The sequence below is a fragment of the Diabrotica virgifera genome, chromosome 7, assembly GCF_917563875.1.
Source record: "Diabrotica virgifera virgifera chromosome 7, PGI_DIABVI_V3a".
Taxonomy (NCBI): domain Eukaryota; kingdom Metazoa; phylum Arthropoda; class Insecta; order Coleoptera; family Chrysomelidae; genus Diabrotica; species Diabrotica virgifera.
Window position 1 is genome coordinate 214,709,947 of NC_065449.1, and position 17,508 is coordinate 214,727,454.

Below are 17,508 nucleotides of genomic sequence, written 5' to 3' on the forward strand. Positions count from 1 at the left end.
AATTCCCATTACATTAGCAATTGCTGTTGCTGCACAGTAGATGAGCATATGGAAATATTCTAATGTGTGGGCTTCTACTTGAGCTTCGTGAGCTTATATTTGGATTATTAGTATTATTATTATTTATTCACGGCTTATGACGCTCATGGTTCCTCTGTGCCATTGTTATTTGTCGCTGAAGATCTTATATTTTTTGTATTGACCATAGAACATTCTGTTGTTTATTGTTGCTTTGTGTAATGACCTTTATAATTCTTCTCATCCGTAAATAAATATTTGTTGTAGAGTTAGATGTCACATATTTTTTAAAAATTTATGTCAAATGTTTTAGTACTTTCTTTTATTTCAAATACAGTCCAGTCGCTTATTTGTTTTGTATTTCGTAATATATAAACAAGAATTCGTAAACAACATACTCGAGGTCGAAGGAGTGTAAGGACCAGTGTATTGCTGTTCCAGATTGAACATATACCAGACCACTTTTCTCTGATGTGACATGCATGCGATTAGCTCTAGATAGAGAACTATGAGAAAATAGGGGAGCCTATATCGGAAGATGGATGATCTTGTAGGTTTGGATAAAGAGTGGGCATATCATTTAATTTCAGAAGATTACTGATTACGGTTTTGAATTAATCCATAATTTAATTTTATAAATTAGCAATTTACTTTTCCACAACTTTGAATTTTATTTTTTACTTAGAGGAAAGAAATTTACACCATTATACTACACAATTAGTAAATACTAGGACACAAAAATGTAAAAAATGGAAGTCACGAGAAAAGTTCAAAATACGATAACATTGTCAATAATTATATATGAATTAAACAGAAACAAATGTTTTGGTTCGGATATATTAATAAAATGAAACCAAAAAGAATTACACAAGGCAAATATTACAATTGGAAGAGGAAGTAAAAGAGAGGACGAAGACTCAGATGGAAATATATAGATTAGATCTAAGAAAAGGTTATTAATATAAAGGAAAAACTGTTGAAAAATAAAGACGGTGAAGCAAATTGAGCGTGTTGCCAGTTGAATCAATAATTTTAAATACTCATTACTATTCGAGATCATATATGTCTATACTACAAATTACAATATCACAACAAATATGCATTAGAAATAAACAAACCAAGACACGCTGAACGTTACAAGGAACAACCCCAAATGATGATTTACGATGTATATGCATTGTAAATCACAAATCATGATTTACAATGTTTATACATTGCAAATCATGATTCGGGAGTGCTCCTCCTAACAGTCAATGTGTCTTTGTTTGTTTATTTCTAGTGCATTTTTATTGTGATTTTAGTATCAATACAGATTCTCGAATGAACGAGAATAATAAATTACAGGAAGAAAAAAAAATATAGTCAATATTATGGTAAGCACTCCAGTCCCGATCCAAACTCTGCTTTTTGATGCTTTTATTTATTATGATGTTGTAATAGTATTTCTTAAATTTCATTGCAACAAAGGAATGTTAATCTTTATTATTTCCCATTGAATGAAAGGAATAAGTACGAGGTTAGAATAACGCAAAAATGTAAAAGTGAATAAAATAAAATATTTATTTATATAATTAAAAAACTTACACAGAACTTACTAGTTGAATATTTGTAAAAATCCACTTAAAAAGTATCACTGACCGAAAACGTTTTTGCTGTATATGCTATGGTATACAGCCAGGCACTGGGAATTTTCCCTTTATAAGATATATTTAATTAGCCCCATGTTATAAAATGAAATATACATTTTTTAAAAATAATAAATAGTTTGTAAATTGTAAAGCATAATCCTACAAAGTACTTTGTGTAGAATCAAATATTACATAATATTAATATTAGGAACATCGGTTACAATTATTAGTTCAGTGCATTAGTACTATATTACAATGATTACATTACAATGAGCGTGGATACCAAGCGTTAAAATTGTGAGTCGGTAGATGTAGATTTTTTTTGTATCGTTTGTCAATAATTGAATCCAACCATTATCTCACTGGATGGTATTGGTATAAGACATTTTTCTGTATTCTCTCTTTTTCATATCAACTTTCCTTTTCATAATTATGTTGTTGCTGTTTTTCCTCTAAAGGATTTTTAGCCATTATATTTTTACTAATTTGAAATGAAATTAGTCCTAAATTTTTTTGTAACTCTTGGTGAATAATATTACCAAATATGGTCTATTACTGAATAAGTCATATATTATTGATATGATATCACAGCTTGTCCAATCATAATTTGTATGAAACTAATTTCTTTTAGCATACCAAGCATCTGTGATTGGGTCGTAAACGTACGTTTTCCATTGGTTATTAATGATAATGTTAAAAGAGTGTCCAGCAACTTCTGGTCCTGACTGACTACTACCGCTTCCAAATCTGCTTTCAAAAACTTGGTTTCCATTAGAGTTGGTTCCACGGTTTGGAGAAGCTCCGATATGTTTTTGAATGGCTTCAGCGTTGACATACCAAAATGGTTTGTTTTCTTCTGGCCAGGTATTAATTCGGTTTTTAAGACCAACATTGAAGTCAACAGGAGTTCTTTCGGGGGCAGCATCGGCTGATCCAAATCTAGTGCCGAGGTCTTGAGGAGGATTATACAAGGCACCCCCGGGCTTAAATCGTGCTGCTACATCAGGAACACCTTTTGGACTGAGTCCTGCAAAGGAAGGCCTATTTTGTGCGGTTGTAGATGCAATAAGAACGGATGCAAAGATGAAGAAAATCTGAAAATAAGACAAAATATTAATTATTAATGCTTTTTAATAATTACTTTTTAATAAATTCACAATTATATGCTCAAAATTGTTGAAGAACTGAGATAGTACAAAAGTTTTAAAGATAAAACAAGGCAAGTTTAAAGATAATTTTGGACTTAACAAATTTATTATAAATAAGTTAAATTCCAAATTATCTTTAAAGTTATTCCGCGAATTAAAAAAATAAATAGTGGGTCATGTAGAGAAAAAAAAAAAACCTTTCAAACGATATGCCACTCGACTACACTTGCTATTAAAAAAAACGGGGTTGACGCGAGGCAGCAGGGGCTTACATTTGAGGGCATGAATTTGGCATAAAACTTGGTCCCCCTTTCAATACAAATTAAAGTGTTTTTAACTTGTGAGGAAGATTTGTGAGTTTCTTGGGAGGGGGGGGGGTCAAATTTTTGTTGGAAGACACTGTATATCCAGCTTTTTTTCAATTTATTTACTTTCATTTTAGCTATTTATATGATGAACATGTAATTTCTGATTTTGTATTCGGAAAATATTTTCTGTTACTTTTGAATGTTTTAAAACTGTTAATAAGTAGATACCAACGTTTTTAAATAAATTTGTAGACTCATTAGATAGCTTGTTATTATCTTTTTCATTTAGGTCATGGATTCGTGTATCGTCGTTATTGTTAAACAAGTTTTAATTTTTATTTTTGGAGCATAGTCTCATTAAATAACTAAAGGGTTCAAATTTACATACAAATGTTTGACACAGTTGTAAAAAATGTTTTGTTTTGGTATTAAATGTCAGCTTAAAAATATATCAACCAATAAAATACAAATTTATGTAAACTAATACAGTCGTAATCGCTTTAATGTGAAGATAAATTACATTCTGTTATAGAGAGATCTTCAATTGCTTTTAAAATTTATTAAAAACATGACCCCTTTGAATGAATAAAAAAAAATTGTTATTTATCTTCTTCTTCATGTGCTTTGTCCGTTGCGGACGTTGGCTATCATCATAACAATTTTAATTTTGTTAGCGGCGTTTCTGAATAACTCGATCGCTGTTAGTCCAAACTATTGACGTAAGTTTTGAAGGCATGCGTGTCTTCTTCTTCCGGGTCCTCGTTTGCTTTCTATTTTGCCCTCTATTATCAATTGGAGTATATGATATTTATCATGTCTCATAATATGACCGAGGTATTCAAGTTTTATTGTAATTTATAGTAGTATAAAAATGAGAATTATTTGCAAAATATTATTCAATATACTGCTCGTGCCTTTAATGAATGATTTATGATTAATAAGAAGATCATTAACACTTGATAGGTAAACAAATATTTTTTATTTCCGAAAAAAGTTGCTGGAAACAGACAGAATATGAAAATTGCCTCTTAAGCAAGTGGTAAAGAACAAAAAAAGTAGCTTCATTATAAATACCAAGGTATACAGACATTGCTGGTAACAAGGTTATTGATAGTCTATTACCTAATTTATCGGACCAGAAGGTTTAGTCCTGTCGCCAGGAGGGGTACAACGGCTTCCCTTATTCAGATAGACTTACCCAAGTATTTTTTATGTATTTTGACCAATAGAACACGATTTTTTTGGGTAACAGTTGATCCGGATGTCGATAAGTTTGTTATAAAAAAAGAACTTGAGGAATTATATAACAGCGATTTTTCGCAAAACAAAACATTTTTTTTGTATTATTTGGGTCATTCTAAGCAAAAAATGTTCTTACAAGTTTTTTCGTAGGATCCACAGTTTTCGAGATAAACGCGGTTGAACTTTCAAAAAATCGAAAAATTGCCATTTTTGAACCCGAATTACTTTTGATTAAAAAATAAAATAGAAATTCTGCTTACCCCATTTGAAAGTTCAAGCTATCGGTTTTGATTATTTGCATTGCTAAAAATTAATTTTTTATTGTTAAACAAAGCTATAAACACATAGTGCTTGAGTGATGTTTTCAATGCATCTCTCATTTAAAATCGAAGGGGTAGGAGAGCGCACAAAGGCAGTTTCTACGTAGCATGCATTAAAAAGCATGCATTCGGCACGGGAAACACTATTTGTTTATAGCTTTGTTTGACAATAAAAAAAATTTATTTTTAGCAATGCAAATAATCAAAACCGATAAAATTTTGACTTGAACTTTCAAATGCGGTAAGCAGAATTGCTATTTTATTTTTTAATCAAAAGTTATTGGGGTTCAAAAATTGCAATTTTTTAATTTTTTGAAAGTTCAACCGCGTTTATCTCGAAAACATCTTACGAAAAAACTTGTAAGAAAATTATTTGCTTAGATTGACCCAAAAAATACAAAAAAAATGTTTTGTTTTGAGAAAGATCGCTGTAATGTAATTCCTCAAGTTCTTTGTTTATAACAATCTTATCGAGATCCGGATCAACTGTTACCCAAAAAATTCGTGCTCTACGGGTGAAAATATATAAAAAAAACTTGGGTAAGTCCATCTGAATAAAGGAGGCCGTTGTAGCCCCCCCCCCCCCCCCGGCGACATCGACAGGACTAGTTTAGTGTAGTATATCAAAACCACTTAGTGCAAGATGTCCGACAATGAGAAAGGAACTTGCAGGCTACTAGAAAAATATTGCACACCAAAGACCTTTAGAAAAATATTACTTTATAGATTTCAAACAGGTTTAAGATTCAATTAATCGTCTGAAACTATGGAATGCAATGGTTGAGCTGGGCATACATCAGAAACTTTCTGCGTTAACGCGAATATGCTAAGTAGACCAGGGCGCATCTGTAAAAATATTAGTACATTTGGACGTTGAGAGGTGACTCAAATTTTTTTGCAGAAATTGCTTGAAAATAAATCAAATAATAATATTTGAGTTATCCTCCCTCTCAAAAAGGTCCGGAACATTGTTTAAATAATCAAAATGTCAAAAAATTCAGGAAAAATTCGATTTTCTTCTTGGTTTTTTGATTATAACTTTAAAAATATTCATTTTCGAGAAAAGTTGTTGTGACATAAAAGTTGCGTAATTAAATTTTCTACAATATAGAATTGGTTAAAAATTTAAGAAATAGTCACCCTTGTTGCAAAATAGCAATAATTGTGAAAAAAACATACAAAAACAAGTATTCGCATTTTACGTTTTTCAACCATTTGTGCTACACTTAGGACCTTCATATTTCACCCTAAAAAATTATGTGATACAGTAAAACAATACTGTAAATTTCATTAAGATTGGTTCAATAGATTTTGCAAAATAAATTTTGCAATCCAGCTTTCGTAAAAAAAATTTATTTTTTCAAAATGTTACAGGACTGAAAATAAAGCAGATAGCAAGTTGAAAATTTTTTTGCGTATAGAAGTGTACTGTACCTTTCATTTGCAATTTTGCAAAATTGAAATCGCTTAACATCACGGCGTCAGGAATTTTTTTTAAATAAACATTAATTATTGGTGATACGCGCAGGACAGCGGATAGGTTGCTCTGATTGGGCATTCCAATGACCTTTGATAATGATTGATACATTTTAATTTTTATGACATTTCGATATAAATAAATAAATTTGTTTATTGCAAAATAAAAACACATACTCTATCCTTTGAAATAACACTTTTATTAACAAAAACTTTCTTTGTTAATATATTTTAACTTAAATAATAAAAGTTTATTATTTTTAAACATATGCAATTGTTTAAACAATATTTCACAAACAATAATAAAATTAGTTTGATTTATGTGGAATTAAAAAATTAAAATACAACAAAATATAGAGTAAGAAAATAATATATTAGATAAAGATTGGAATAAATTTTGGTGGAAATCAACCTGTGTGAATCGAACACCGCTGTCCTGCGCGTAGCACCAAAAATTATTGTTTATTTCAAAAATTTTCTGACGCCGTGGTAATTAATCGATTTTAATTTTGAAAATTGCAAATGAAAGGTACAGTACACTTCTATAAGCAAAAAAAAATTCGACTTGCTATCTGCTTTATTTTCAGTCCTGTAACATTTTGAAAAAATGATTTTTTTTGCGAAAGCTGTATTGCAAAATTTATTTTGCAAAATCTGTTGAACCGATCTTAATGAAATTTACAGTATTGTTTTACTGTATCATAAAGTTTTTCTGGGTGAAATATGAAGGTCCTAAGTGTAGCATAAATGGTTGAAAGACGTAAAATGCGAATACTTGTTTTTGTATGGTTTTTTCGCAATTATTGCTATTTTGCAACTAGGGTGACTATTTTTTAAATTTTTAACCAATTCTATATTGTAGCAAATTGAATTAAACAACTTTTATGTCAGTACAACTTTTCTCGGAAATGAATACTTTTAAAGTTATAATCAAAAAACGAAGAAAAAAATCGAATTTTTCCTTCAATTCTTGACATTTTGATTATTTAAACAATGTTCCGGACCTTTTTGAGAGGGAGGATAACTCAAATATTATTACTTGATTTATTTTCAAGCAATTTCTGCAAAAAATTTGAGTCACCTCTCAACGTCCATCTCAAAACAGATCCGCCCTGGACTAAAGTTAGAATAGGAGGGAAAACATCAAATGTTTCTACGTAAATTCTGGACTGTACAGGAAGTTCCGTTGTCTCCGTTGTTGTTTAACCTGACATTACAATATTTCATACAGAACAAGTAAAAACTTAGAATATGTATTTATCTGAAAATCAAACCCTCCAATAGCTGATCGGGGCGTAAAGATTGTTCTCGTCTTGTAACGTAGGTAAGAAGACAGTAAAATTAAGAATATTTTCTCAAGATTCGAAGAAGCTGAAAGTGTACGCATCTAAAGCAAAATACATGGTTCTTTAAAAACCAAAACGACGGCGAATAAGACAACTTACTAAATCATATCTTCGAGGCGGTTAAATAATTTAATAGACTTGGATCCCGCGTACCAAAAAAAAGTTGATTAATAGCAAGCTGAAAATTTGTTAATAGCTTAACGGTGGCTAGTCGGACAAACTTTGATGTACGGGAACACTGGAACAGGGGAAGTTTTAATTGTGGAACAGTTTAAAAATTTGGAACGTCAGATTACGAAAACGTCCCATGTATTTTGTCGGACAGAACATCCAATTGATTTGTTACCCTTTCATTAAACTCTCATGCAAAAATTAGACTGCTATTACTAACCAACATGATTCCTGTCATTTGACATGTTTTTCGTGTTCAACTCATTAAAATGCCCAGTTGGTAATAAACACCAGTCTGATTTTTGCATGAGAGTTTCATGAAATGGTAACAAATCAATTGGAAGTTCTGTCCGACAAAATACATGGAACGTTTTCGTAGTCTGACGTTCCAAATTTTTAACCTGTTCCAGTGTTCCCATACATCAAAATTTGTCCTACTAGACACCGTTAAGCTATTAACAAATTTTCAGCTTGCTATTAATCAACTTTGTTTTGGTATGCGGGATCCAGGAGTATAAATATTTAGGAGCAACCATCATCAATGACAACAAAATAGAACGAGAAGTTGAAACTCGAATATTGGCGGGACACAGATCTTTCTTTGCAAGGCAAACACTAATGAAGTCAAAATTTCTCTCACTATAGGTGCAAAAATCTAGGGATTCTAAATTGACCGCTAACAAAAAAAACAATTCAACAATTAAATAAATTTCTGAAGTGGGAACGTAGAACGTAGAATCCTTCGAGTAAGTCTTCCTTACTAATCGAAAAGCGGCGCAGGTACGATGACTTAGAGTCTTTAGGAAAGGAAAATATAGTGACAACGATGTAAAGATATGCGAAATAGTAACAACAAGTGGATGAAAGAAATGAATACACATGAATGATAAATATGTAAAATTATAAATACAACGTTAAGAAATACAGGTATTAACTAAACATTAAAAAACGAGGTTTGAGCTAAAAAAAGCAACACTTATGTAAACACAAGGAACGGAGAACAATAAAAAATAAAATATGAAGAAAAACAAGTCCAAATAAATATTTGTATTACAAACAATAGCAAAATAATTAAGATATTTGAAGAAATTCAATAGAAGAGGAATCAATTATATAATTAAAATTAGAAGAGCAAATAAAAAAAGATTTAAAATTTCGAAAATTGTCAAATAATTTTTTTAATTTTTCTTTATACATAATAATAATTAGGTATATATAATCAAAATTAGAAGAATCAATACAAAAAGATGTAAAATTTCGAAAATTTTCAAATACGTATTTTTTTTTTCTAAATACACCTAATATTATTACACCCCGAGCTTTTTTAGCAAGAATTTTTTAGAAAATAATTTAGAACTAAATCAATAATATAAGTGGACGGATTTTAAATATCAATTAACAACATATCGCATTTTCCCAAAGGCTCTAAAGTTTATAAGTTGGTAAAACGTGCAATAATATTAGAATAAATAATGTACTTGAGCAATCAAAGTCAAAAGGACTAAACAACTAGGGGATCCAAAAAAATTTAACACTAACAGAGAAATCAGTAAAATTTTAGTTGAATTTAATGTTTGGTCTGATAAAAAAATATGTAACTTACCATGATTGATAATATTTTATTTGCAGTAAAATAAACAACAAATTGTTGATATGTCAGAGTTCACTTAACTGCAACGAACAATTCAAGATGCAATAAGAGACTGGTTTATCAACAGACCTGTTCGGGCTATATAACTATTACAATGATTTGGTGAGTAGAATAATGATTGGCGCTTTTTTAAAAGAGGAATTCCCTCGGACGATGTCGAATGAAAATGAAGCGCGGGAAGCACGAGAGAAAACCGAAATTTTAAATATAATATGACTAATTGTAAAGAGTGTATTTATATTTTGTTAAACTTACATACATAAGTACTTCATTAGAAATTTTGGATAATTGGAAAATGTTGTTGAACGTTAAACGGGTAATCATTATTTTATAATAGTGACGTCTTCATATTGTTATGAGATTGTTTCTGTGTGGAATCTAAGATTTTCAAAATAGGAAATAAAATGCATTTCTATAATAACATTTAAAACAGCCAATTATCATAATCAATACCACATACTAGCGTAAACTAAGCGTAAACAAAGAAAGATGATACAGAACGGAAAACAAAGAAGTAAAAATGCCCTGTAATGCAGAAGACGCAATATTGATATAATAGCCCTACATGAAGATAGTGTGCAAAAATTAGTTCACAGATTTAACATAAGAGCAAAAGAATTTAATATAAGAATTTTATCTCAGAAAACCCTGTAATGCAGAAGACGCAATATTGATATAATAGCCCTATATGAAGATAGTGTGCAATAATTAGTTCACAGATTTAACACAAGAGCAAAAGAATTTAATATAAGAATTTTATCTCAGAAAACTAAAACAATAGTTCGAAAAATAGTTGATCGATCAATAGATGAATAAAGAACCAATCAGATCTAAAAAAGAAATTGATGGAATCAGTATTGAAAAGTAATGGAAATAAAATACACTGGAATTACATTGTCCAGCTATTACTCCAGGGTAATAAACTAGAAATAGACCATGTTCGGGACACTCAAAGATTCAGGCAGCTGACTACTTTTTTAGTTATTGTAGACCTATAGGAATAAAACCTACCTATTTCGTGCCTAGAGCTCGCGACCGTTTTTTAATTATTAACAATTTAGTGCAAAAATTGCGATTTTTTCGATTTTTTGCACCCTATTCAAAATCTACATAGTTGAAATAAAATTTCCATAGTTGAAATAAAATTTCCAAATATTTTTTTGAACAATGAAAAACCTTCAAAATTCCGATTTTTTAATGTTAAAAAGTTAATTTGTTACTATGCAAACTGCAAAATAATTGAAAATCGTTATTTGTTAATAACTTTTACTAAAACTACCTTAGAACTTTAGTGTTTCACACAAAGTTGGGTATTCGGGTACTTAGCAAACCAACAAAATTTGAGATCGATCTATTAATTAGTTTAAGAGTTATTCTAATTGTTTATCACAGAGACCTTTTGACCTTTATTTTGCAATAATATAAGACAGAAAATAATGACGATAGGCCAATTTTGCGTATGCCAAATGAAAGTAGAAAACTGATGCTATCAAAATGTACTAAAAATAGATAAACAAATTATCTAATATAGTCAAAAATCCTAATGCCAAATTTGTGAAATTTTGTAGTTTATAAACATAGAATAACTTTAAAAATATTGTCCGTAGAAAAAATCATTTTACGTATTAGAAAATGTGGTATTTTACACGAATTTTAAAAAATGTAGTTCAAGTGGTGACTAGTCGTGGTAAGTGAAGGGGGAGCTGGGAGCCGACAAATGCACGAGTTCAAAAACTAAAAAAGGCAACTTAAAACTATTATCATTTTCTATATCTTGGGATCTACTGAATATATTTGGATCGTTCTTTTTTTAATGTGTATGTAATTTTTCTGTACATTACAAATATGCAATTTGTTTAGACATTTATTAATTAATAAACAATATAATTATTTGTTTAAACAATTTTTGAAAAAATATTTTTTCCCATAAATCCATGATTTTAATAATACTATCGTTATTAATCATAAAAAAAGTTAAGGTATACTTTAATAAATAAATTATCTTCAATAAATAATTATCTAGTAAAAATCATTTATAAATTAAAGTGTACTTTAACTTTTTCTATGATCATTAATGATATTATGATTAAAAAAATAGATTTTTGTAAAAAAATATTTTTTTTACAAACAAATTGCATATTTGTAATGTACGTAGAAATTACATATATATTAAAAAAAGAAAGATCAAAATCAATTGAGTTGATCCGAAGATACAGAAAATTATAAATTCGTTTGAAATTGCTTTTTCGGTATTTTAACTCGGTGGAATTGTAGGTTCCCCCTAGTAATCGTTTGAACTACATTTTTGAAAAATCGTAGAGGTTACTGTGAAGGTACAATGTTTGTGCAAATTTTTTAAGAAAAAATACAAATACCATTCTTTAAAATGACATTAATGAGATTCCTTAATTATTATAAACAAATTACCTGTGAATTAAACAAAAAACAGTTGGCTAACTTTGTCCCAAAGCGTGAGTCCACGCTAAATTTTTTTATTTGAAAATTAGTGTTAAAATGCTATCTTTTCGAATATATAAAAAGATTGTTTCTATGGACAACATTTTTAAAGGTATTCTAAATGTTTATAAACTACAAAATTTAAAAAATTTGGCATTAGGATTTTTGACTATATTAATTTTTTTTTTAATACATTTTGATACTATCACTCTTCTACTTTCATTTGGCGTACTCAGAATTGCTCTACCTTCATTATTTTCTGTCTTATCTTATTGCAAAACAAAGGTCTCTGGGATAAACAAATATAATAACTCTTAAACTAGTTAATGGATCGGTCTCAAATTTTGAAGATTTGTTAAGTAAGTACGCCAATACCCAACTTTGTTTGAAAGACTAAAGTTCTAAGGTAGTTTTAGTAAAAGTTATTAACAAATAACGATTTTCACTTATTTTGCAGTTTGCGTAGCAACAAATTAACTTTTTCACTTTCAAAAATCGGCATTTTGAAGGTTTTTCAATGTTCTAAAAAACTGAATTTTGTAATTTTATATCAACTATTTAGCGTTTGAATGGGGTGCAAAAAAAATCGAAAAAATCACGATTTTTGCACTAAATTGTTAATAATTAAAAAACGGACGCGAACTCTAGGCAGGAAACAGGTAGGTTTTCTTCCTTTAGGTCTACAATAACTAAAAAAGTAGTCAGCTAACTGGATCTTTGAGTGTCCGGAGAAAATCCTTATTACTCTGTTAATGACAGAAAGCAAATAGACAGCAGGATGTCTTAATAACATTATATGGTGAAACCGACATATTAACACTGAGATGAAGTCAAGAATTTATAAAGCCAGTGTAATAGCAATAAGGCCATATGCATCAGAAACAAGACCGGATACAGCCACAACACAAAGACTACTGGAAACGGCAAAGATAAGAATACTGAGAATAATTACAGGAAATACAATGAGATATCGAAATAGAAGTGAAGATATTAGAAGAAAATGTAACGTACAGTAAACGAAGGGACACTATGTAGAAAAAAAGAATGGAATAACCACATAACCAGAATGGGAGAGATACGAGTGGTCATAATAGCAAAAGATAAATCACCAATCGGCAGAAGAAGTATCGGCCGACCGTGCAAAAGATGGAATCACAACCTTTCATAGAGGTATCAATCCGCCAATGAACAAGCAAATTGCTTATAAAGAGGAAAAAGAAAAAGAAGAAGACGACATGCTAGTACGTCCGTATAATAATTGGGTAATTAATTTAATCTACGTTTTGGAGAATAACAATAAATAAATTTCATCGGGATTGTGCTGCTCCAGCAAATATCAAAGGAATATCAAAGCACAGTATTGGTGCATACATCAACATGCTAGTGTTTTGTTAATAGTTCGTCATAATTTCGTCCCTGTAAAATTAAACCGGCATAAGTCTGAAAAATTGGTATTAAAAAAATGTCTTATTTTTTGTTTATATTTATGTCAAACCGCCATAAAATTTGGTAAAATGAAGTCCCTCTCTAATGGTGTTGGGTCAGTCTGTATAATGTTGGAATTTGTTTAGCAGAAGACGAAGGAGATGCATCTTATTCAACTATAGAGAAATATGTTAAAAGAGCTCTCCGTAGCAGATCAATATACTTGCCATCCCTGTATTCAATGACCTTTCTGACATTCACCTTACTAAGTGAAAGGATTTTTGGTTATTTTTTTTTGAGATTCATTTTCTATACTACTGGGTTGTCTGATTTGAGGTAACATCTACGTTACATACATATTACGATCATCCGAACTGATTGTTCAGTTAGACATAATTCAACCACTGTTCTACCTCCCACATTTTACTCTTTTTTTCTTACAATACTGTGTAACAACTTTACAAAGCCCAATCAAACATTTGTTTTATTCAAGTTTTAATAATCAAGGCTATTTTTTACCAATACTGTCAATATTATATGCAATGTAGAAAAACAGCATTGTTCTATCGGTTCTAGTTTTGATTAAAAATCACATTTCGTCATAGTTACATCATTTTGATATACCCTCCACCCATTCATTAAAAATAACTAGAAAAATAAATCTAATAAATAAATAAAGTAAATTAAAATAATAATAGAAAATGATTCAATTCTAGATTATATAGTACATATTTCGAGGTGAACACACAATTTCTTTATAATCTGATATAAAGTTTAGTGAACCTGAGTCATATAATATATTGTTTATCAAATCATTCATCATAAACAAACTGTTTGCTTTATTAATTTTAACAATATTTCACGGTACACTAACATTTGGATGTGTAACAACTTTCTGCGAACTATTTACTTTTTTTTTTTAAATATATTTGAATCATTCATTGTTTAACAATTCCATCAGAAACAAACGGTCTTATTATTTTTAGCAATATTTCACGCAGCATTGTGATTGGGATGTGCAACAACTTTCTCAGAAGTACTGAATTTTTTAAAAACATTTTGCTAGGGTAATTATTATTTACGGATATCACCGTATGCTGTTTTGCCATTGTTTTGCTATGCCATCGGTCATGGATGCATAAAGAGTGTTATTGTGTTTAAAAGTTTTTCTCTGTAGTGTATGAAACAGTACATCCACTAACATTATCCTAATTTTTCAACTTTTATTAAAAATTGTTTTTTACATTGACAGAATAATAATTACTATTTTTAATTATTAATATAGAGGATGTGACTGGCTTGTTTCGAACTTTAAAATGGGCAAATAAATAAGTGACGATAGACGGCGAAAACCTGAACCATATGAGATTTGCCGATGTTGTGATAATAGCAAAAGACAGATATGAATGAAATAAATAGATCTAGCAAAAACTAAATATCCAACCAATGAATCTCTAGATATAACTGAGGATATAACTGTGGAAAATAATAATATAGAATAGGTCGAGTCTTATATTTTATATACTTAGGATAAACAATCAAACTGTCAAAGCTTATCCTAAAGGCTGATTTAAACAGAAGATGTTCCTTAGCATGGACAGCATTTGGTCGATTACAAAGAGTATTTAAATCAAACTTACCAAATGCTTCAAAAACAAAAACTTTTGAACAGTACGTATTGCCAGTTCTGACGTATGATGAATTTTTAAGAATAACATATTCCACAAACTTCAAGTGACTAAAAAAGCCATGGAATTGAACATTCCATACCTCATCATCATGAGCATATGGATCATTCATCATACCTCATGTTTTGTTCAAAGCGAAATCTTTTGCCTTGTTGGTTATTCTTACCAAATTGCCATAGGAGATGTATTTGTTGCTGTTCTATCACCTGGAAAATATACTGAGCATAATACTATATTCCTTCTGCTCGCTTTCTTACATATATTGATTTGAGCTGCAAACAGTGGCGAGTCCACATTGGTAAAATTTTACCCGTGTTGGGCTGCCCCCCCCCCACACTTGCAAAAATCAAAAAACAAATTGCCCTGATTTATGAGCTATTTATGAGCTTTCATATTCGGCAAACTAAAAATTTTGAGCTCGTTCCACTGAGTAGGAATTTAATACTTTAGTGGGGGGAGGGGGGGCTGAGTCACTACTTAAAAATAGGAATATTGAATCGGTTTTTGAGGCAGAATTATGAGCTATTTATGAGCTCTTGAAATTATATAGTTTCGATTTTTGAGCTCATCCCCTTCACCCCCAAACAACACTTTAATTGATTTAACTTAAGAGAAAAATGCTGAGAAAACTTAAAATATATCGTATTGTGGATATAATTCCTATAGCTTATATACTCTAAGAATAAACTATTAAATCACGTGCATTTCGATTATTGAGCTACAACCCCTTCGCAAGAAAACCACCCTATCTTCCCGGCTTAAGAGAAAGTTGTACTTAAAATGCATTAAATTAATTATTTGGCGACTACATATCATTTAATAATTTATAGGCTTCCAAATTACGCGCACTTAGATCAGTAAATTGTAATTTATTTTGTATAGTGCAGTCACTGAAGGTAAAAATCAACGATTACCTTCAATTTTGGTGAACCTTCATCAATTTTCACGAAAATTGGTCAGTGGTTAGAGGATACGTCAAGAAACAAAGGTGACATGGTGCCACCTTGCGCCTTTATCCTAAGGGTGGATACCACCTGAAAATTATTTTATAAAAAATAACTGCACAAATCAATAAAAGAACAAATTCAAAGCAAAATTTATTATATAAAGTTATTAAAATAAGTCAATACTTTTTAAGTTATTAAAGAACAAATATTTTAATTATTCGTGAAAAAAAAATGCATGTTTTGAAGCGGTTTTTCGTAAATCACTGAAAAACTGTAAGTTTTTACAAAAAAGTTAATAGTAGTTTAATTCGTATAGCTTATATTCTAAGAATAAACTCTTAAATCACGCGCCTTTCGATTATAGAGCTACAACCCCTTCGCAAGAAAAACATCCCATATTCCCGGCTTATGGGAGAGTTGTACTTAAAATAATTTAAATTAATTATTTGGCGACTACATATCGTTTAATAATTTATGAGCTCGCAAAATATACGCGTTTCAATTATTGAATTGCCATTTTCTTTCTATAGTGCAGTCACTGAAGGTAAAAATCAACTATGACCTTCGATTTCGGTAAGTCTCCATTCATTTTCACGAATTGACAATAACAACTTGCGGTTTTAGCCTGGGGTATATGTCACCCCTTCTCGGGGGTGAAAATTACTTTATTAAAAATAACCCCACAAATCGAGAGAGAGACAAATTGTAAGCAAAATTCGTTATACAGTGTTATTAATAAATCAATACTTTTTAAGTTATTAAAGATCAAATATTTTAATTTCTGTGAAAGAAAATGCATGCTTTAAAGCGATTTTTCATAAATAACTCAAAAACTGTAAGTTTTTACAAAAAAGTTTTCATCACTAAAATTGAAGGTAATAAAAAATATAATAAATTGCTTACTTGAAAAACCCTTTAATGTTAATTTAAAGTAAGTTATTGGTAATTAAATGTATATTTTTTTCTGCGACTGTTCAAATCTGAGGATTCAAGCTTATATAACGGGAAAGAGGTGCATTTTTATAACACTTAGGTACTAAATACTTGTCAAAGTACTTAGAAATACCTATCAAAAATGAGCTCCAGAAAAAGTTGATAGCATAAAAATCCGCTCACCAATTTTCGTGAAAATGAATGGAGATTTACCGAAATTGAAGGTCATAGTTGATTTTTACCTTCAGTGACTGCACTATAGAAAGAAACTGGCAATTCAATAATTGAGATGCGTATATTTTGCGAGCTCATAAATTATTAAACGATATCTGGTCGCCAAATAATTAATTTAAATTATTTTAAGTACAACTCTCTCTTAAGCCGGGAATATGGGATGGTTTTCTTGAGAAGGGGTTGTAGCTCAATAATCGAAAGGCGCGTGATTTAAGAGTTTATTCTTAGAATATAAGTTATACGAATTAAACTACTATTAACTTTTTTGTAAAAACTTACAGTTTTTCAGTGATTTACGAAAAACCGCTTCAAAACATGTATTTTTTTCACGAATAATTAAAATTTTTGATCTTTAATAACTTAAAAAGTATTGACTTATTTTAATAACTTTATATAATAAATTTTGCTTATAATTTGTTCTTTTATAGATTTGTGCAGTTATTTTTTATAAAATAATTTCCACCCCCGAGAAGGGGCGGTATCCACCCTCAGGGTAAAGGCGCAAGGTGGTACCAT

General features: G+C 30.0%; 1 protein-coding gene across 1 annotated transcript; it reads right to left on the bottom strand.

Annotated features, from left to right (window-relative positions):
* Positions 1-1,554: 1,554 nt before the first annotated feature.
* Positions 1,555-9,472, bottom strand: LOC114335621 (uncharacterized). Its single transcript, XM_028285883.2, has 2 exons — positions 9,261-9,472; positions 1,555-2,740 (listed from the first exon to the last, which is right to left on the bottom strand). Exons 1-2 carry the CDS (start codon positions 9,261-9,263, stop codon positions 2,264-2,266), a joined length of 480 nt encoding a protein of 159 aa, XP_028141684.1. The 5' UTR covers positions 9,264-9,472; the 3' UTR covers positions 1,555-2,263.
* Between the last annotated feature and the right edge of the window lie 8,036 nt (positions 9,473-17,508).